The sequence below is a fragment of the Carassius carassius genome, chromosome 10, assembly GCF_963082965.1.
Source record: "Carassius carassius chromosome 10, fCarCar2.1, whole genome shotgun sequence".
In the NCBI taxonomy this organism is placed as follows: Eukaryota; Metazoa; Chordata; class Actinopteri; order Cypriniformes; family Cyprinidae; genus Carassius; species Carassius carassius.
In genome coordinates, this window is record NC_081764.1 from 23,262,182 (window position 1) to 23,285,695 (window position 23,514).

The 23,514-nt window shown below is 36.2% G+C and overlaps 1 protein-coding gene across 1 annotated transcript in view; it reads left to right on the forward strand.

The window, feature by feature from the left end:
* Positions 1-1,547: 1,547 nt before the first annotated feature.
* Positions 1,548-23,514, forward strand: part of ube2o (ubiquitin-conjugating enzyme E2O) — a 79,445-nt gene continuing 57,478 nt past the window's right edge. The window contains exon 1 of the mRNA XM_059560557.1: positions 1,548-2,084. Within this exon, the coding sequence (XP_059416540.1) occupies positions 1,686-2,084 (399 nt within the window). The 5' untranslated portion in view covers positions 1,548-1,685. The remainder of the gene's footprint in view (positions 2,085-23,514) is intronic.

Here is a 23,514-nt window from a genome sequence, read left to right on the forward strand (position 1 = left end):
CAGAACATTGGTTTTTGGTTCCTAAAACGTTTTTGGTTCCCAGAATGTAATTCCGTTAATCTAACTTTCTCATAAAGTTATTATAATGTTCCCCTAACATTATTGGGTTCCCAGAGCGTTATTATAATGTTCCTCTAACCATTTATATATATATATATATATATATATATATATATATATATATATATATATATCAGGGCTCTGTATAGGTCATTACCATAGACTGTAATAAAAACAGGTCATTACAAATTAACATCTGCAACGTTTTAATTGGAAAGATAGTTTTATAGGGTTATAAAAATAACATGAGAATAACCATAAAGGAACGTTCTGTATAAGTTATTTTTAGGTTATTTTTTTACAACCACAAAATAACCACCCTGCAACGTTCTAGGAACGTTATTTTATGGTTGCAAAAAAATAAAAATAACAAATAACCTAAAAATAACCATTGGGGAACATTATGTAAAAGTTATTTTTTAGGTTATTTTAAAAATAACCACCCTGCAACATTCTGGGAACGTTATTTTATGGTTGCAAAAAAAAAAAAAAAAAAACTAAAAATAACCATTAGGGAACATTCTGTAAAAGTTATTTTTAGGTTATTTAAAAAAATAACAACCCTGGCAAAAATAAGAATAAAAAATATAATAATAATAACAACAATAATAATAATAATAATAATAATAATAGTAACAAATTAACCATTAGGTAACGTTTTCTATAAGTTATTTTAACTTAATGGAAATTATAGAATTAAACTTTAACTTTATAGAATTAAATATTATTTGGAACGTTATTTTATGGTTACAAAAAATATAACCTAAAAAGAACGTTTCCTTAATGTTAGTATTTGGTTCCCCCCCAAAAAAAAATTACCAAACGGAAACCAAAAACTAACGTTAAGAGAATGTTCTGCGTTTGCTGGGAATTAATGTTTATTTATACAATACTAAGTTAGTTAGCCTATTAAAAGCCTGTTTATTCGCTACAGAACAGTTCCAAAAGAAGCCCCTTTGCACGTGAACCTACAGGATCAAAGCAGACTGAAACAGTGGAATTATTGTATTTAAAAATACAATAATTTTTTGTACAGCACTATCAACGATAAGCTATGCCTGTTCATTTTTTTAAATTTATTTCTCAAATATGTCAATGTGGTGGGCTAAGTAGCTTATGTCTATATAATAAAATAATTGCAACAACAGCTACCTTCAAGACTGATTCCTAACAAAAATGCAAACAATCCGAGGTTAACAGCAGCCTTTATTTGTAGTCGGACACTGACACCATGTGGCCGATCTCTCATTTGATCGTGTATTTGGGTGGAGCAGCAGATAAATTATCATAGACAAATATACAACATAACCAGTGAGCGCTGTGACATTCACACACACGCATGCACTCTCCAGTGTCCCTCATATGTACTTCTTTATTTGGACGTCGCGACGTCAAAACATTTGCTTTGAAAACTTTCATTTTCTGATGAATACAGTTTAACGTTAGTCAAATAAACGTATGAGTGCTTTGTCATTGGAGACACTGATGTAATTCAGGACTGTGGTAACAGGTAAACCCGTCCTCCATGCGGCGCTCTACGCACAGACGTAAGCACGTGCTGTTCCTGCTCACAGGTTCCTATTCACTTCTCCATCCCTCTCCTCCCGCATCATTCAGCAGCAGAGATGGCGGAACCCGCCACAGTAGTGCATTCTCCGGTCATGAGTCCGAGCTCCGAGCCTCCGTCAGGCGCGCACTCTCCCACGGCAGACGGAACACAGCGGCTCCTGTTTACGCATGACCTGGTCTCCGGAAAACACCGCGGGGCGATGCGTTTCGGGCTGGTACGGATGATTCACGGCGAAGAGGATTTCGAAGATTCAGACTCCGAGATTGGCGGTGATGGCGGAGGGAGAGGACGAGGTGGTGGCGGCGGCGACGACGGCGTAGAAGGTGGAGGCGCTCCCGGTAACTCAGACAACGAGAGTGGGGCGGCGGACACACGGTCATGGCCTCTCGGTAGAGGATTCGTGCGGGTTCAGTGGTATCCTGAAGGAACGAAGCAGGATGTTCGGGAAACGAAGGTACTAAAAGCCACAAATGATCGTGCGCATTGTTTTTCCCTCGCTCGTACAGACAACCACAGCGATGAGCAACTCATTATTTTGCTATCTTTTCTCTGTTGTAATGATTTAAACGTGGCCGAATTACGTTTATTGTCTTTCACTTTCACCGATTCTCAGAACATGATCAGGATGAGGTAATTTGATTTATGAACCCCAGAATGGTGTCTAGGTAGGCAGCTCACAAGGTTTAGGGACACGGCCGCTGAATCTCACATATTATCTATCGAAAGGGTAGCGTTACTCATGAAAACACGAACAAACAAATTAATTTATTAAATTAAACGTTTAGAATTAGCATGGAAGCTGATTGGCTTTGAACGTGTAAAACTTAAAATGTGATTTCTTCATTACAAACAGTCACTGACAATTTATGTAATTTGTCATTTTGTTCATCCGTGATCAGCATAGCCAAACACTTGTCAATAAAAAGTGGTTGTAGCTCCAATTCAGCAAGTGGTAAACAACGTAAGTGCACAATAATACTGTATAGATATACCTTCTCTCGATGTTACTGGACCTTCAGTGTATTATTTTGCAGAATAGTTTCCAGGTTTCTGTGTCAGCGCCCTTTTAAAGCATGGACTAGAACCCACCGTTTTATTCTCCAGGTTTCAGTTGTTTCAGAATAAAACGCTGGACAGTTGTTGTTTCTAACAAAGACATCGCATGAAGAAGATAACCACCCCACCCTTCAGTGCATGGTTAAGGCCTACCATGAGCACAGGAGTAAATTAAGAGAGATATATATATAAATCGACAGTAGCTTGTTGAATTGCTTTCAATCTAATAGAAGTGGTAGATATCAGAATGTTTATAGTGACATTGCATATTTATACCTGGTTTAAATCCAACTTGAAAAGGATTCACACAATTTCGTTATATATATATATATATATATATATATATATATATATATAATATGAGATTTTCACTGTATGGTAATTGTCTCAGAAAATATCATGGTATATATAGCCTATTAAACAATAATGATTATCAGTAAAGGTTTACCTTAAAATGACAATGACCCCAATTTTTGAGTGTACAAATGCTTCTTACAGTGTGTAGCAGACAAAAAGGATGCAAAATATAATTTAGATGGGGCAAACAGTGACTTTTTTTTTTTTAAGTTATCAAGAACCTTATAAATAGTTTTGTTTTTATAAGAAATCTGTGTGTTTTAGTTTTGTGTATTTTGTTTTACTGGTTTATTCACATTTTAATAACCAAAAACATGTTTAATCAATTGAGTTAATAAATCTTTACCACCTTTTTTATTATTAATACTTTCTTAAAATTATAAGAATAATAGAAACCTATGAAATCATATTATCATAAGAAATTGTTTTTTTCTCACCCCCCCCCCCCCTTGTTTTATGGTTTAATACAAATATATTGTCAAAAACAGAAGTAATCAAATGAATGCATTAAACCATAACAATTTAATTGATGTATTAAAATGTTCTCAAATGAAAATTTAATAACTTAAATTTTTGGCAAAGAGCTGTTTGTAAGCATGTTTGCAAGCAGCTGAGCGAAAAGAAGCTGCATGCGCAGGTGAGATGTTTTTCATTAAATTTTTTTTAAACCATAGATATGCAAATGTTCATGGTATGATAACACAGTATGATAAGCATGTTCAAACCGTGATAAACCGTCATACCAGTATACCATTACAACCCTTATATATATATATATATATATATATATATATATATATATATATATATATATATATATATTAGTGGAGGGCCGTTATTGGCGTTAACATGCTGCGTTAACGTGAGACTCTTATCGGGCGATAAAAAAAATATCGCCGTTAATCTATTCTCAAAGTTGGGTTGGGAGCTGGTCTATACTAAGGAAGCTATGATGACTTTCACCTTGATATTTTCTATAACCGACTGACTGAGGCCAGCCTAAAAAGATGCTCAGGACAGTTGACGGGCCACTGCTGCACATCGTCATGAAAGCTTATCTTTTTCATGTGTTTTTAAGCCTTACCGCTTGTCGATTTAAACATTAAAGCATCCAAACACAAGACGCGGAAAAGCTTAACAGAGTAGTTGGTTACTCGCGCGCTGTGTTTGGTGTGAAAGAGCCCAATTCAGTACCGCGGTGTTCTGGTGTTCAGGGCTCACGCAGAGAAGGCGTCTCAAAACACTTGAACATCGAATTTGCTTATTTTTGCTCTTGTGCGAAGAAATACATACAAAATATGTCAAAATATCCACCTTGGAAATTATGCTCGAAAAAAACTGTCAGTTATTTCTTATGTGAAAGTAAACAGTTGAGGAAAAAAATGGGATGTGTATTATATTGGATGCGTTCATCGTCTCTTAAAGTGAAGTTTTTAAAGTTTTATATTTCATTTTTACATTGAAGACTATCCAGTGCTATTTTACATTTAATTATTTGGTCTCTGTACCTTGACACCTACAAACTTGAAAAAAACTGTGTAAATAGCACAAATAAATAAAAATAAACTAACATACAAATTAAACAATTTCAAACGTCCCAATGGTACAACCTTCACCTTGGCCCCGCTGACCCCAGCTACGGCAATTCGAATGAGCCATTTTAATCTAGATTAATCTAGATTAATTTCAAAATCACAGTGAGATTAATCTAGATTAAAAAAAAAATCTATGCCCACCACTAATATATATATATATATATATATATATATATATATATATATATATATATATATATATATATATATATATATATATATATATATATATATATATATATATAGAGAGAGAGAGAGAGAGAGAGAGAGAGAGAGAGAGAGAGAGAATGTGAAGCTGACGTCATGCCGCATTGAGTTCTGGGAAACTGCTTTGTTTATCTCCCATACTGAGAGGCTCGCGCTGCTCTCAGCTATTGAGTTCAAGGCAGTCTTTTGATTTTCTGTCACAATTGTGGAAAATGTCACCATTGTATGTCATTCATGTTGCGTCGAGAATTCCAATAATAACTCTGACCATCGTTCTGAGAGAAAACTGGACAATGCAGTGTATTTTTTTTTCACCTTTTCTGTCTTAAAACTCCAAGACGACGTCGGATAGTAAATCTATTAATAATGTCACCGATTAAACCCACTGCCTGTCACTCAATAAAAGAATCATGTTGCTGCATGTTTTTGAAAGTTTTGATTTTGTTTGGTTTAATTATTAACATCATTAAAATGCTTAACACAAATAACGCTTCACGTGGCTTAATGTACCAAGACGGTGATAAAGACAAAGTTGTAAAGCATATACTATGTGCAGATACACTAGGGTTGGGCGATGTCTTCAGATTTGGCATCTGACGATGTCTACAGTAAAACATTGCAATGGAAGATGACATCGGCGGGGGGATTGGGGGAGGTGTGCGCGAAGTGTGAATCCTTAGAAGGGAAAACAACTAACACTGGATGTGAGCGGTGCGGCATGATAAAATACTATAGAACCACTGATCTATAATAGAGAATCATTATATATAGATCAGTCAATAGAACTGGGGGTTGGTGGGGGGGTGGGTGGTATCACGATGCCGGCGAACATCGTGATGTATTTTAACCATCGGTGATGGAAGATGGCACCTTCTGTCGGCCCAACCCTAAGAGACACATAAGCCCAAAGTGTGGACACTACACGTTAATTCATACGTTAAGCATTTTCCTCTCATATAATGCTTAATGTTCCGGGACAGTGATATTAAAACACCACATTATGTAAACACCTTACTAAAAAAGCACAATATCTGTCTTAATGCACAAGAGGTTTTAAAGGGATTTAAAGGATTTTCTAAAGGGAGGAAAATGTTTAATGTGCATGTTTAAAAAGTTGCCGCATTCTAGCCTCATCTGCATGTCTTTTAGCATCACTGTCTTACTGCATTACAAAAATGTTCAAGCTTCCAGGAATTTTAGTTGTCATTTGTTGAAATAAATATAAAATACAGTGTGCTTGTCTCTGTCTGCTGAATTTGACCAACAATCTCTGATTCTCCTTCGTGGCCATGGAAAAATTTATATTTACAATGACACAATTATACTTCATCATTAAAACGTATCCAACAAAGAAATTGATCGACTTGTTGAACAAACACTTTATTTGGATAACCTACCATATGTCAGCTGAAGCACGATATGTTTTCACGCTAAACAGATCTAAGAAAAAGTAATTCTACAAAACATAAGAGAAAAAAAGCTAATTATCATGTGAAGCGATAAAATAGCTTCTCTAACTTGCAAACGTTCCAATAAAGAATCAGAATATTTAACAAAAGATAAGCAGGTATCAGTATTAATTTTAGCAAATGTAGCAGAGGGTGATCCTCTTAAAATGGCATGGCATCCCAGCTTGCAACGCGGCGTGACGTACCTTTACATTCTCTCTCTCTCTTGCTCTCTCTCTCTCTCAAATCATTTTCCCTGCTATAACTGTTCTCCTAGCTTTATTTTCACAGTTTTAATGTAATTATAGTTCACACAGTATAAATTACAATGACTTATATAAATATTTAATTGTCTTTACCACTAGCAAAGGCCAAGATTGTCTAAACTGGAAGTTATCTGACATTTAACTTTTTCTGCACATGCACTCTGAATTTGATTTGGTATGTTTTGTCTTAGCACAAGTGTATGTGATTTAGCATTCAATCTATCAGGGACCAAAAGTGTGTGTCAGCATGTTGTCTGCTAGGAAAAAGGATCCTTTTTTGGGGAAGAAGACCCATCCAGTTTTGAAGCTCTTTAATTCTCTTCCGAGCTTTAGGAAATGCTGGTTATACTGGTAAAGACTTTGCTTGTCCTTGATAATTAATTAGCATCTGTCCATGCAAAGTTTTCTTGCTAAAGTATCCAGGCAGAGAATGGGTGTGCTTAATGGGTGTAAAAGATCTAGCACAATCATGAATTCTCACGTAGACCCCAACAAAGACAAAGTGTTAGAGCAGGTATACTGTTTAAAGGGTTAGTTCACCCAGATAGCAAATTTATGTAATTAATAACTTACCCTCATGTTGTTTCAAACCCGTAAGACCTCCGTTTATCTTTGGAACACAGTTTAAGATGTTTTAGATTTAGTCCGAGAGCTCTCAGTCCCTCCATTGAAGCTGTGTGTACGGTATACTGTCCATGTCCAAAAAGGTAAGAAAAACATCATCAAAGTAGTCCATGTGACATCAGAGGGTCAGTTAGAATTTTTTGAAGCATCGAAAATACATTTTGGTCCAAAAATAGCAAAAACAACGACTTTATTCAGCCTTGTCTTCTCTTCCGTGTCTGTTGTGAGAGAGAGTTCAAAGCAATTGAACTGGTCAAAGCAGTCTGGATATCCGGTTCGCGAACGAATCATTCAGTTCACTAAATCGAACTGAATCGTTTTAAACGGTTCGCATCTCTAATACGCATTAATCCACAAATGACTTAAGCTGTTAACTTTTTTTTAATCTGGCTGACACTCCCTCTGAGTTCAAACAAACCAATATCCCGGAGTAATGCATGCATTCAAACAGTACACTGACTGAACTGCTGTGAAGAGAGAACTGAAGATGAACACCGAGCCGAGCCAGATAACAAACAAAACATTGACTCGTTCTCTAGTCAAGAACCGTTTCTGTCAGACGCGTCCGATTCGTGAACCGAGGAGCTGATGATACTGCGCATGTGTGATTCAGCGTGAAGCAGACCGACACACAGGGCGTCTGAACTGAACTGATTCTTTTGGTGATTGATTCTGAACTGATTCTGTGCTAGTGTTATGAGCGCGGGTAAACCGAAGGCTTGAATGAAGGGCAATCATCGCAAATTACGCCATTATACGTCGAGCGCAAAAGAACCGGTGAACCGTTTTCTTCAACCGGTTTATTGAATCGAACTGTTCGAAAGAACTACTGGTGATCCGAAAACCGATGCAACTGGTTCTTCACTCGTGAACGAGTCAGTCTATTGTTCGCTATCTGGCTCGGCTCGGTGTTCATCTTCAGTTCTCTCTTCACAGCAGTTCAGTCAGTGTACTGTTTGAGTGCATGCATTACACCGGGATATTGGTTTGTTTGAACTCAGAGGGAGTGTCAGCCACATTAAAAAAAAGTTAACAGCTTAAGTCTTTTGTGGATTTATGCGTATTAGAGATGCGAACCGTTTAAAACGATTCAGTTCGATTTGGTGAACTGAATGATTCGTTCGCAAACTGGATATCCAGCTGCTTTGTTTTGAACTCTCTCTCACAACAGACACGGAAGAGAAGACAATGCTGAATGAAGTCATTGTTTTTGCTATTTTTGGACCAAAATGTATTTTCGATGCTTCAAAAAATTCTAACCGACCCTCTGATGTCACATGGACTACTTTGATGATGTTTTTCTTACCTCTCTGGACATGGACAGTATACCGTACACACAGCTTCAATGGAGGGACTGAGAGCTCTCGGACTAAATCTAAAATATCTTAAACTGTGTTTCAAAGATAAACAGAGGTTTTACGGGTTTGAAACAACATCAGGGTAAGTTATTAATTACATAAATTTTCTATCTGGGTGAACTAACCCTTTAATGATGTAGAAAATTGACATGGTTGCTCATGAATCTTTGAACTGAGAGACCAAGACTCCTTTGATGTTTTTCATGGCTTTTTCGTACAGTTTTCATGCAAGTACCATCAACTACACTACACTATAGTGTGGATAGTCATAATACTTATTAGTTTCATATAAGTGCTTCTTATTTACATGGGAAATTATTTAATACACTCCATTTAGATGCTGAGAACATTAGCACAAGAAATCAGCAGAATTTTTAAATAGACTCATTTACCAACTGTGAGTAGTAGATTCTGTTTCTACTCATGTCTTTCATTTTAAATCAAAATAATGGACTTTATTACAGTGGTATTAGGCTATGTATAGTCCAGCTTTTAAAAACATAGAGACGTCATCCCTTTCCTGTGATGTAATATCAGTGTTTCAGGGTCATTGCTGTGAGGTCTTGTTGTTTTCAAAAGTGTTGCATTATGACATACTGTATCCCCGTTGTGAACCAGTGATCCTGTTTGGCAGTGGGTAGTATTTAGCTTTCTACTTACTAAAAAAAAAATCAATCAATGAAAAAACAATGACAGGAAGATTGAACATTTTTCAACATCGATGAAGTAAAGCATTTGAGACAATCAGGAAAAAGGGGTGTGTCATTTTTAAGGCGTGGCTCCTGAAGTGCTGCAGTGTGCTGCTGCAGTTCCTCCCTCTTTGCTCCAACGCAGACGTACATGTACAACATTTTGTTCATTAGTCCAAGAGGTCTAAACAAGCATGCAGTGAGCAGATTCTTATTGATCTTTGTAATCAAGCCTGGTTTTGGGCTCAAGCTGTGAAGTCTTGCAAACTGCAAACTGAACAAAATATGAGCTTGTTTTGATGAAGAAGGTTCACAAATTTAGGACAGTAATACATAACATAACATTTTTTTCTTCAAGGATGAAAGAACAAAAAATATAAAGTAAAATAATAAAACTCATTAGGAAAATAACTATTCTATTTTTATCACTACATAGTAAGTGACCCATTCAGTTTTCTTCAGTCTGTATGGATGAGAGATTATGGGATAAGACATTGTGAAATGCTGGGATATCTGCCCATTTCACTCTACACATCCTACCTAACTGCACTGCATGGTGCTTTGAAAAATGTCTGTTGGGAGACAGAGCTGATCTGGAGTTATTTGTTATCATACACTTAGGCTTTTTCTATTCACAAACTAAATTTACCAGTCTTAATAGAATAATCATGTTCATACAATTTAAAATGGCAAAACTGTTGTTGATCTGTGGGTTGTAGTGCAGTAGAATCTATTTTTCGATCAATCTTTTTTTTGGAAATAACCACACCAAACTTTTAGGATAGCACTGTGTGTAAAACATCAATTTGTGATATTTCCCACAATTCCTTGGCTAACAGCCGGAGCAGATGTCCTCTGTAAGGAACAAGCATACATTCTATGAAGAGAGTTTGTATAGTATCCGTATTTATTTCTTTTTTTTTTCTTTATTTCTTTTTTTTGTAAACAACACCATTGTTACCATTGTAGATTTCCCCCACACTGCATGAACAAAGATATGTTGCATATCTCACAAATGGGTATTATTAATAGTATCATACCCATACGAGAGTCTGAATGAGCCCAGGGCGTAATATGGATTACAGCTCTGGAATTAACTACAGATGCTTAAACAGTGAGATCAGATATATGTTCCATGAGATTTTTCTGGATGGCACTCATCAGGACACAGCATGAATCCTGAATAAATGATCGCAAACAGAAGGTTGTAAGGTCCCATCTGTCTATTGTCTTACAACATTGTCCTTTTGTTTCTCTCACTCTGTCTTTTTCACTGCTGACTCCGCTTTGGGGGTAGGCTGGGGTGAGGTGGGGGTGGGGCTAACCTTATAGATGGCCCAATAAGATAATGGGCAATCCCTCTACTATGGCTACGTTATAGCTGACCATTTCAGCAGACTTTTTTTTCCCCCCAAAATCCGTTTTTTGTTTTAATTTTTCTTGATTTATTAATTTTTTTTTAAGTTTAATTTTTTATTTTATTTTTGACAGTCAAATTAAATTTGATTAATCAAAAAGCATGTCAAATTAATTAAAATTAAAACATGGAAGAAATGTTGTGAAGAATTATTCCTAAAAATATAATGTTTTATTTTAGTAGTAGTGGTAGTAGTAGGCTATGTACATTTTACTGAAAAATAGTAATAGGCACAATGTCTTCAAATCAAACCGGACTTTTATTTTGACTAGTTGCTGTGAATACCTTTACAGTTCTGTTTAGTTTGAAGCATTGAAGCCTTTCATCCAATTGGTTTACAAAAGGGTTCATTTCTTGAGGCTTCATTTACTCACAATACCATCTGGTGGCCAAAGAGTGTAAAACATGCAGATACATTACATACAGGTGTATCTCAATAAATTAGAATGTCGTGGAAAAGTTCATTAATTTCAGTAATTCAACTCAAATTGTGGAACTCGTGCATTAAATTTAATGCACACATTTAAGTAGTTTAAAGGGATAGTTCACCCAAAAATCAAAATTATGTCATTATCCCTCTGGAGTCGATTAACGCGTATACGCGTTATGAGTCATTTTCTCCTGATAACCCCAAAAAGAACTTAAAATACACTTTCAGTTTGAATCGTACAGATAAGAACAATACATCAATCGAATCTGTAAAGGGTCTACTTTTTTTGTATACAGACATAATAACAACAAAACTTTGTGCACTTATGAAATAAAGATAACAAACAAGGTGTGCCATCAGCAGCCTTTGTCTGCGCTGATCTTCATTTACAAACACGTCATTAAAATGAACTGTAACTCCGGAAATACTCAACGAAGAGATATGAGAGAGATATCTATAGAAAGCTTGACATGTCTACTTTTAAACTAAACAAGTGCCGCCAAAAACAAATATTCTGTGATAAAGTAATCCATATGAAAACAACGCGATGTCCGTTTTTCACATCTCTTCATTTTCTTCTAATGAGACCACGCCCCGCGCTGAACACCCTATTCAGATTCTAATGTTTCAAACTGAAGCCCGCGCCTTGAATATGCCCACACAGAAGAAAAAGCAGCAAGACTGTTCTACAAGTTTTTTTTATTTTACTGTTTGCTTAGCGATGAGAGGAATAAGACATTCACCCCAAAAAGATGTGATTTGGTTGAGGATTTGAGAAATGGATTTCCTCAGAAAAAAAAAGAATGAAGCACTTTATTCAGCAGAGATCATAAACATGAGTAAGTCTCTTTTTTATTTATTTATTTATATACTTGTACTAGTTTTCACATAACATGTAAACATTTTACTAGTTAGACTTTTTCCAAAGACTTTTTCCAAACTATAATTCCTGACTAAATGTATAATCAAGTGAAATATTATAAAGTTTCAATAACAATATACAATACTATACCATTCAAAAGCTTGATGTAAATAATATAAATGTAACAAATAAAGATAACTGTAACAAATGTAACAAACAATGATGTTCTTTCAATTTATCCCCCCTAAAAAAACTGAAAAATATTCTCAGCTTTTTTCAACATTAATAATAATAATAATAATAATGATGATAATGTTTTTTTGTAGAAAATAAGATCGTTAAAAGGATTTCTGAAGGATTGTGTGACTGGAGTAATGAGGCAAAAAAAATTTGTTTGAAAGTCAGCTTTGATTGTTCCTAATAAACTGTTTAACTGCTCCCCCAAGTGGATATTAAATTATGTTGTGGGATAATTAAATATATTCTAAATAAACTACAAACATAAAATTGTATAAATTTATTTTGTCCTCACATTCTTTCTTGTAACTCCTCCCTCTCAGTGTCACAGATGACTGAACGGCTCATTATGCAGCCCATTATGCAGGCCTTTGTCTTCTCAGGTGTAAATCACAATGATATTCATGATAGTTGACGCCTACTCGCATATGACTTTTACCAACAAAAAGTGTCTTAAAAAATTTAAATCAATATATTGTTTTCTGTGAGTGAGTGAACAAGATGATTTTCACATAATTTAGAAAGAAAAATTCTAGGCTACAAGCTCCAGTTCTCAAAAGTCCCGGGAACCCATGTTCTTTATGTGTTTTTTTGCCTTATTCAAGTGAATTAACATTTTTAGTTTTTCACTAACCACGCATAACATTTTTTTTTCTCAAAAACACAATCATGTACATACATGCTGCTCACATATTATTATAGTACAGTTTGTGCTGATTACAGTGAGATTAGACTTTACCCATTTAGATATTTATAAGAAACTGAAAAAGCACAAATGTCAGGGCATGACAAAACTTCTCCAGGCCCCAAAAATACCCTTAGACTCCAGAGGGTTAATAACTTTAATAACCCTCATGTCGTTCCAAACCCGTGAGACCTCCTTTTATCTTCGGAACACAGCTTAAGATATTTTAGATTTAGTCCGAGAGCTCTCAGTCCCTCCATTGAAACTGTGTGCCCGGTATACTGTCCATGTCCAGAAAGGTAAGAAAAACATCATCAAAGTAGTCCATGTGACATCAGAGGGTCAGCTAGAATTTTTTGAACATCGAAAATACATTTTGGTCAAAAATAGCAAAAACTAAGACTTTATTCAGCATTGTCTTCTCTTCCGTGTCTGTTGTGAGAGAGAGTTCAAAACAAAGCAGTTTGTGATATCCGGTTCGCGACCGAATCATTCGATGTAACCTGATCTTTTTGAATCAGTTCAAATCGAACTGAATTGTTTTAAACGGTTCGCGTCTCCAATACGCATTAATCCAAAAAAGCTGTTCGCTTTTTTTAATGTGGCTGACACTCCCTCTGAGTTCAAACAAACCAATATTCCGAAGTAATTCATTTACTCAACCAGTACACTGACTGAACTGCTGTGAAGAGAGAACTGAAGATGAACACCAAGCCGAGCCAGATAACGAACAACAGACTGACTCGTTCTCGAGTCAAGAACTGTTTCTGTCAGACGCGTCCAATTCGAGAACCGAGGAGCTGATGATACTGCCCATGTGTGATTCAGCGTGAAGCAGACTGACACACAGAGCGTCTGAACAGAACTGATTCTTTTGGTGATTTGATTCTGAACTAAGTCATATATGACTCCACCTTAACATTCAAATATCATGTAAAAAAGGTGGCAAATAAAGTTAAATTCAGTTTGCAGAATTTTAAACAAGTCAGGCCATTTCTTAACACCAAAGCAGCCAAGTTGTTCTTATATACTATGAACTTTTCACATATCGAGTATTGTTTCAAAAATTGGTCATTAACTAGCATATGGAGTCTTAAAACTATTGAATCTATTCAAGAAAGCAATTAAAACTTTTGATAAAAAGGCATTGTCATTTCACCATTGCAATATTCTAGAGACACATAATTTTTTAAATTATGTTAAAAAAGTTTTAAAGTTTTGACAATTTCAAACATTTCAAGTACATTTGTCTAGTTTATAAGGTGTTAAATAATCTTGCTCCACTTCCACTGCATGCCTTTTTTCAAAGGCTTGCAAGTGGAGGTAGTACACAGGCCTCTATAAAAGGGGACTGTATGATACCATTTAGATGTACCACCTTTGGACAAAATGTATTATCAATAATAGGTGGTAAATTTTGGAATAGCTTGCCCCTTGTGATACGCGAGTGTCCTTCATTCACCTCCTTTAAAACTCAATTAAAACAGTGGCTCTTAGAAAACCAGACATGTACTCACTTATAACTGTAACATTAGTCATTAATGCTGGGGGGGAATTGGTCGCGATTGATCGCATCTGGAGTGGGGGTTTGTGTTTGCATGGTGTATGTGTGTGTGCTTTGTGTAGTTGTTTTGTGTATACGAATGCACACATATGCATTTATTTATTTAAGAAATATTTACATGTATATACAGGTCCTTCTCAAAAAATTTGCATATTGTGATAAAGCTCATTATTTTCCATAATGTAATGATAAAAATTTAACTTTCATATATTTTAGATTCATTGCACACCAACTGAAATATTTCAGGTCTTTTATTGTTTTAATACTGATGATTTTGGCATACAGCTCATGAAAACCCAAAATTCCTATCTCAAAAAATTAGCATATCATGAAAAGGTTCTCTAAACGAGCTATTAACCTAATCATCTGAATCAACTAATTAACTCTAAACACCTGCAAAAGATTCCTGAGGCTTTTAAAAACTCCCAGCCTGGTTCATTACTCAAAACCGCAATCATGGGTAAGACTGCCGACCTGACTGCTGTCCAGAAGGCCATCATTGACACCCTCAAGCGAGAGGGTAAGACACAGAAAGAAATTTCTGAACGAATAGGCTGTTCCCAGAGTGCTGTATCAAGGCACCTCAGTGCCTTTTTTTCGGATGAAAGCAAATTTTGCATGTCATTCGGAAATCAAGGTGCCAGAGTCTGGAGGAAGACTGGGGAGAAGGAAATGCCAAAATGCCTGAAGTCCAGTGTCAAGTACCCACAGTCAGTGATGGTCTGTGGTGCCATGTCAGCTGCTGGTGTTGGTCCACTGTGTTTATCAAGGCCAGGGTCAATGCAGCTAGCTATCAGGAGATTTTGGAGCACTTCATGCTTCCATCTGCTGAAAAGCTTTATGGAGATGAAGATTTCATTTTTCAGCACGACCTGGCACCTGCTCACAGTGCCAAAACCACTGGTAAATGGTTTACTGACCATGGTATTACTGTGCTCAATTGGCCTGCCAACTCTCCTGACCTGAACCCCATAGAGAATCTGTGGGATATTGTGAAGAGAAAGTTGAGAGACGCAACACCCAACACTCTGGATGAGCTTAAGGCCGCTATCGAAGCATCCTGGGCCTCCATAACACCTCAGCAGTGCCACAGGCTGATTGCCTCCATGCCACGCCGCATTGAAGCAGTCATTTCTGCAAAAGGATTCCCGTCCAAGTATTGAGTGCATAACTGAACATAATTATTTGAAGGTTGACTTTTTTTGTATTAAAAACACTTTTCTTTTATTGGTCGGATGAAATATGCTAATTTTTTGAGATAGGAATTTTGGGTTTTCATGAGCTGTATGCCAAAATCATCAGTATTAAAACAATAAAAGACCTGAAATATTTCAGTTGGTGTGCAATGAATCTAAAATATATGAAAGTTTAATTTTTATCATTACATTATGGAAAATAATGAACTTTATCACAATAAGCTAATTTTTTGAGAAGGACCTGTACTGTATGTACATTTATACATGGTTTATGTTGTATATAGATGTGAATAATTTATGTATGGATAAGTAAAGATCTTGAGTATGTATTTGCGTGTGTGTGTATTTATGTATGCAGGATGATTGTGCATGGTTCACGCATGTGTATTGTGCGGGCGCGGACTATTGTTTTAGATGCGGTTGGTCGCGATTTGAATTTATTTTATTTTTTTCAGCACTATTAGTCACTATTAGTCATACATTTTCACTGTTAATGTAGTATAGTGGTGAATGTATAATGTCATTGTTATTATGAATTTTTTGTCTTGTTTGTTTTTATTGTTGATGTATATTTTTATTTATGTGTATTGTTGTCATAGTGAATGAATGTTATATGATTGTTGGTTATTTTTTTTGTTAGTTTTTATGTTTTAGGGACTGCATATGAAAAATAGTATCTTTTTAATAATTCTGGCATATTTACATGGTGTATTTTCATACAACAATGTACATGAATATGCATGGTCCCTATTAAACAAACTAATAAATAAATAAATAAATAAATAAGTCTGTTAGTGTTATGAGCGCGGGTAAACCGAAGGCTTGAATCAAGGGCAATCATCGCCAATGACGCCATTACGTTGAGCGCAAAAGAACCAGTAAAACGTTTTCTTCAATCGGTTTATTGAATCGAACTGTCCGAAAGAAGTACTGGTGATCCGAAAACCAATGCAACCGGTTCTTGACTCGTGAATGTGTCAATGTTTGAGTCAAACTCAAGCTATGACAAGAAATACTGAAAAATAAAAACATCAACATGTTTCCCTTAACAGCAAAGGACCCCGTTCATAAGACACCAGTTTTATTAAAATGTATAGCATCTAGGGTTGGGTAACGAAATCCAGTACCAAAAGTCTTAGTCTTAGGCAGTCTGTAGTCAGACAGCTTGTGCATCTCACTAGATTATTATTAAAATTATTGGCAAAATTAATGTTTGGAAATGTAAACTGATATTTCCTACTGACATACTACAGCAAAAGATATAAATAACTGGCTTAAAACCCTTTTTTAAGACTGTACTTTACAAACGACATTGTTGCTACTTTATAAAGAATGACCAAACAGTCATTCACTGTATCAACTGATTAAAGACCGTAAGAGACAGCACTCATTTTAACTAAATATCAGAGTGATTGACAGAGATACAGTAGAAACATTATGTGTGGTTTTGTATTATAAAATGACCCAGATCATGAAATACATTTATTAGCCCTAGCGTAAAGGAAGTAAGGGAAGCTTGGGAAAGGAGAGCATCCAAGGAGCATGTGAATGCTATGGATTTATTTGAAGTCTTTTTAATGTTCTTTAATGTTATCCTTTTTAGGCTTTATTTATTTATTTATTTTTATAGAAGTATCTGTTCAGGCACCATTTAGGCACTGGTACCATTTTAAAAGTATTGAAATGGCACCGGTATCGGATAAAACCCAATAGATACCAAACCCTAGCTGCACATCTGAAAACGCTACAGGAAAGGTTTGAGTTTTACTTTCCCACTGCTAATGAAAACTTTGACTGGATCCGTGATCCTTTTAACCCTCTCTCGTCTGAATCGGCAAAAATGTTGTCAATCATAGTGGAAGAAAAACTTGCGGAACTCTGTATGGATCGCACTTTAAAATTGAAATTTTGTAGAAATGTCTTCTGATTAATTTTGGCTGCATGTGGGAGACGAATACCCATCTCAGAATGCGCCGTCAATGTGCTATTGCCGTTTTCAACATCTTGTGTGAGCTAGCGTTCTCATCCCTGGCATACATGAAAAACTAAAAAAGGCAGCGCCTGTCAGTGGAACACGTTCTATGAGTTGCCCTATTCTCAATCTGACCCTGTATCAAGAGGTTGTGCTCGCAAAAGCAGGAGCATGTATCATGTGCAGAAACATGGCAACTAAACTCTAAAACTTAACTGCGTTTTATTATAATAGTGTTCTCATTATAATGGTATGCATATGACAGTCCCAGTCATAATTATTAATATTCTGTATAGTTGCTAGTCCTGCTCGCGCTGCTCGCTGAAGAGATAATCACTGTAGTACTAGAATGAACTACCCCCAAACCCCAACATCCTCCAGCTGGACTGAATTCAGACACACTACTGGTTGCTGGTCGTGTAAAATGGACATACCTCTATCTAAAAGAAAAAAATGGTGTAACAAACTAGCGAACTGCAGAATGCACTCATCTGTATTAATCATTTTATTTGTTATTGTATTATAAAAAAAAAGATGCAGATGCACTCTTCATCCATCTCACTTTGCAATAATAAAAATAAGTGTCACCATGCAGATAATTTTTAAGTTTATTATAGTGTTCAAATGCTGATCTTATATGTGACCCTGGACCACAAAACCGGTCTTAAATTGCTGGGTTATATTTGTAGCAATAGCCAAAAAAAATTATAGGTTTTTCTTTTATGCCAAAAATCATTAGGATATTAAGTAAAGATCATGTTCAATGAAGATATTTTGTAATTTTCCTAGTGCAAATATATCAAAACTTAATTTGATTAGTAATATGCATTGGTTAACCCTTATGCGTTGTTGGGGACGTTTTCGTCCAATAGGGGGTAAAGTTGAGTCTAATTTTGGCCACAACTTTCTCTGTGTTTGAGCTAATGGAATGATTTTTGGTGACAAATCTTATTTTGACCCATATTTTGGGAAAATGCTTTGAAAGTTTTCAAAAACTCAACAGTACACTGTGGCCAAATTCACTACCCTTTCGTTATGTTCGTGGATGAAAACATCCACTAAATTAAACTGCTGTAAAAATGTTTCAGATAAATATTTTTTTCATAACGAAAAAGCAGTTTTTTTTTATAACGCCATTTTTTGATTGCAAAGCCATGACACCATATAATCATGCATTCTTGATTGTTTGTGGTTTTCCCTTTTGGGAAGAGGTAAAATTTGTTATTTTTTACAGTTGATCACTAGGTGGGACCATTAACCCTTCAGATAGGCCTGTGCAAAAAAAGCTTAGTTTCTGACTTGTATATGAAGCTATATGGAGTATAACAGCATATTATATTGTGTGTGTATGTGTGTGTGAGAAAAATATGAATCTGATACATTTTTACAGCAGTTTAATTGAGTGGATGTTTTCATCCCGAACATAACGAAAGGGTAGTGAATTTGAACAATGCACAAGGGTTAAAAATTATTTTCAAATATATATTTATAATGAACTGGACTGCCAGTGAGCACGCTGCTTTTTGCTGCTGCTTTTGATGAATAGCCAGCAAAACTAACTTATAGCACTGACGATAATAGCACCGTTTATTTACCACCTCACATAAAATTATTATTAGAACTTAAACAATATTTTAGCCCGCTTGTTTCCACTGAAGAACAAAATGAAGTGATCACGCTGGGGCCTCATGCATTCACACTTCAGCTTCCACTCTCCGCACAAAAGCTTATATAACAGCGCACTTTTATTTAGGTTAAATGTTTAAGCTAACATTATACTATGCTTTAAGTGTTTAATTTCTTCAGATTTTAAGCCAGTCGTGATGATTTGAGAATTCTAAATCGATCAAACGTGATCAAATCAACTGTCTGCTGCTATCCGCTTGGTCGTTTTTTAAAACCATGACAACAACTTGAATTTAACAAACAGAATTTTTCCTAACATTTATTTCCAAATTAATTAATTATGAAACATTAAGAAATATAACTTAACAGCAGTGTAAATATAGGAAGCAAAAAGAGAGGAAAAAAAGACACAGGCTCCAGTCAGACTCCAGTCAGGCCATTATTTTTTTTTTTAAGCGGACCAGCAAAGGATGAATGGCCTTTGTTATTAAACAGTGACGTAAGACTAGTTTTGCATATTTAGATCACCTCAAAATGGACCAGTAGTATATGCACATTTTCACTTACTGTAACTTCTGCTACTTGACATCGAGTAAGGATCATTATGAAATTAATATTAGCCACAAAAGAGGTGCAGATTTTGCAATAAATAATTCATATTTACATTACATTTATTCATTTAGCAGACACTTTTATCCAAAGCGACTTACAAATAAGGACAGTGGAAGCAATCAAAAACAACAAAAAGAGCAATGATATATAAGTGCTATAACAAGTCTCAGTTAGGTTAACACAGTACACGTAGCATGGGCTTTTAAATAATATAATAAATAAAAAGAAAACAGAATAAAAAAAGAATAGAGCAAGCTAGTGTTAGAGGTCTTTATACACACACACACACACACACACTCATACACAATTGCATAATAAATGAAAAGAAAATATAATACAAAAAGATTAGAAAGGTAGTTAGATTTTTTTTTAAGAATAGAATTAGAATAGTGAGTGTTAAAGTTAGAGGGTCAAATAAAGATGGAAGAGATGGGTTTCAAGCCGATTCTTGAAGATGGCTAAGGACTCAGCTGCTCTGATTGAGTTGGGGAGGTAATTCCACCAGGAGGGAACATTTGATTTAAAAGTCCGTAAAAGTGACTTTGTGCTTCTTTGGGATGGCACAACAGGGTTTCCCATACATTCATTAATTTGTGGCGGCCCGCCACAATATCAACGCTGACCGTCACGGATTGATTCAGATTTTTAAACTATTTAATATGGGTACAATTGTATTTTATTGTAGAGCTGCACGCTGCTTGCTCCCTCCCTCTCACAAACTGACAACGGAGGCATGCACGACTAGCCCCTCCTCTTCGAATACGATCTGAATCAAAACATGAGCATGCGTTAGTTAGAGGACTGATTGTTGCCGGTGCTTAATGCTTATTCGCCCAGCGAAGATTCCAGAATCAATCAGGAGTTGAATGGTTAGTAATGAACACTGTTGCTCAACATAACTCTGAGAAGTTAGTCTATGTTAAGCACTGTCGCGTTTCCATTACAGATTCGCGCAAAACTTTTGTTTTTTTCTAAATATCAATAAACAACTATTGCGAAATGACGGTGTTTCCATTAACCGATGTTATGTGACTAAAATGTCATTTTTTCCCTCTCGCGATCAGTCATTCCAAAAATCATGGCAACGGACGTTGGTAGGTTTATATATATCACAGCCACCAGACTAGACATTACATTATTATTATCTCCAGGTTCAGGTTGGTGTGTGTTGGTTTTTGTCCACCAACATGGACCCAAAATATCAACATTCTGGTCCCCGAGCCACTTAGTTATCACTTTTGCCTTATGGCACGGTGCTCCATCGTGCGGGAAAATGCATTGTTCTTCACCAAACTGTTGTTGGATTGTTGGAAGAAGTTGCTGTTGGAGGGTGTTTTGGTACCATTCTTTATTCATGGCTGTGTTTTTGGGCAGAATTGTGAGTGAGCCCACTCCCTTGGATGAGAAGCAACCCCACACATGAATGGTGTCTGGATGCTTTACTGTTGGCATGACACAGGACTGATGGTAGCGCTCACCTTTTCTTCTCCGGACAAGCCTTTTTCCAGATGCCCCAAACAATCGGAAAGGGGCTTCATCGGAGAATATGACTTTGCCCCAGTCCTCAGCAGTCCATTCACTATACTTTCTGCAGAAGATCAATCTGTCCCTGATGTTTTTTTTGGAGAGAAGTGGCTTCTTTGCTGCCCTTCTTGACACCAGGCCATCTTCCAAAAGTCTTCGCCTCACTGTGCGTGCAGATGCGCTCACACCTGCCTGCTGCCATCATCGGCATAACAGTGAAAGATATGATAACTCTTCATTCACTGCTACAGATTTTTGTCAGTTTATCCTTCTCAAAAAAAAAAAAAAAAAGATAATATTTTAGGAATTAAGTCAAAATTATGACAATTAAATCATGTTACACTGCACGAAGTAAAACTGAATATATTATACCTGTATACTCCGCCAAAAATATTATAAAAAAAATGTGGCACCTGTCATTCTTCACGTTTTAAACTAAAAACAGCAATAGGCTTACTGACGATTTTTTAAACTTGAATTGATTTATTTCACAAGACACTCATTTGTATTAAATTGTTCTGTTTTTTTATTCCAACATACAGTTAAATATTTATTCGTTATTATTTTCTTGCTGCAAATATTAAACAGGAAAATATAATTGATTCACATGCCACATGAAACTTCCTTTGTGTTCAACAGAACAAAGAAACTCATACAGGTTTGGAACAACTTGAGGGTGAGTAAACGATGATAGAATTTTCATTTTTGGGTGAACTATCCCTTTAAGGTATCTGACACTAAGTGTTGGCAATGGAAATGTGTAGCAATAGCCAATTTTGGAGTTTCCAGGCCATGGACCCAAAATTTCAGCATTCTGGTCCCCGAGCCACTTATTTATCACTTTTGCCTTATGGCACGGTGCTCCATCGTGCTGGAAAATGCATTGTTCTTCACCAAACTGTTGTTGTATTGTTGTAAGAAGTTGCTGTCGGAGGGTGTTTTGGTACCATTCTTTATTCATGGCTGTGTTTTTGGGCAGAATTGTGAGTGAGCCCACTCCCTTGGATGAGAAGCAACCCCACACATGAATGGTGTCTGGATGCTTTACTGTTGGCATGACACAGGACTGATGGTAGCGCTCACCTTTTCTTCTCCGGACAAGCCTTTTTCCAGATGCCCCAAACAATCGGAAAGGGGTTTCATCGGAGAATATGTCTTTGCCCCAGTCCTCAGCAGTCCATTCACTATACTTTCTGCAGAAGATCAATCTGTCCCTGATGTTTTTTTTGGAGAGAAGTGGCTTCTTTGCTGCCCTTCTTGACACCAGGCCATCTTCCAAAAGTCTTCGCCTCACTGTGCGTGCAGATGCGCTCACACCTGCCTGCTGCCATTCCTGAGCAAGCTCTGCACTGGTGGCACTCCGATCCCGCAGCTGAATCCTCTTTAGGAGACGATCCTGGTGCTTGCTGGACTTTCTTGGACACCCTGAAGCCTTCTTTACAAGAATTGAACCTCTTTCCTTGAAGTTCTTGATGATCCTATAAATTGTTGATTTAGGTGCAATCGTAGTAGCCACAATATCCTTGCCTGTGAAGCCATTTTTATGCAACGCAATGATGGCTGCACGCGTTTCTTTGCAGGTCACCATGGTTAACAATGGAAGAACAATGATTTCAAGCATCACCCTCCTTTTAACATGTCAAGTCTGCCATTCTAACCCAATCAGCCTGACATAATGATCTCCAGCCTTGTGCTCGTCAACATTCTCACCTGAGTTAACAAGACGTCCAGTTTTTTTATGTCGACTTTGCATTCCATTAGTTTTTCTAATTGCTATGTTTCACTGGGCCGTGAAGAAATATAGAGCTGAGTATCATCGGCATAACAGTGAAAGATATGATACCTCTTCATTCACTGCTACAAATTTTTGTCAGTTTATCCTTCTCAAAAAAAAAAAAAAATATAATATTTTAGGAATTAAGTCAAAATTATGACAATTAAATCATGTTACACTGCACGAAGTAAAACTGAATATATTATACCTGTATACTCCACCAAAAATATTATAAAAAAAATGTGGCACCTGTCATTCTTCACGTTTTAAACTAAAAACAGCAATAGGCTTACTGACGATTTTTTAAACTTGAATTGATTTATTTCACAAGACACTCATTTGTATTAAATTGTTCTGTTTTTTTATTCCAACATACACTTAAATA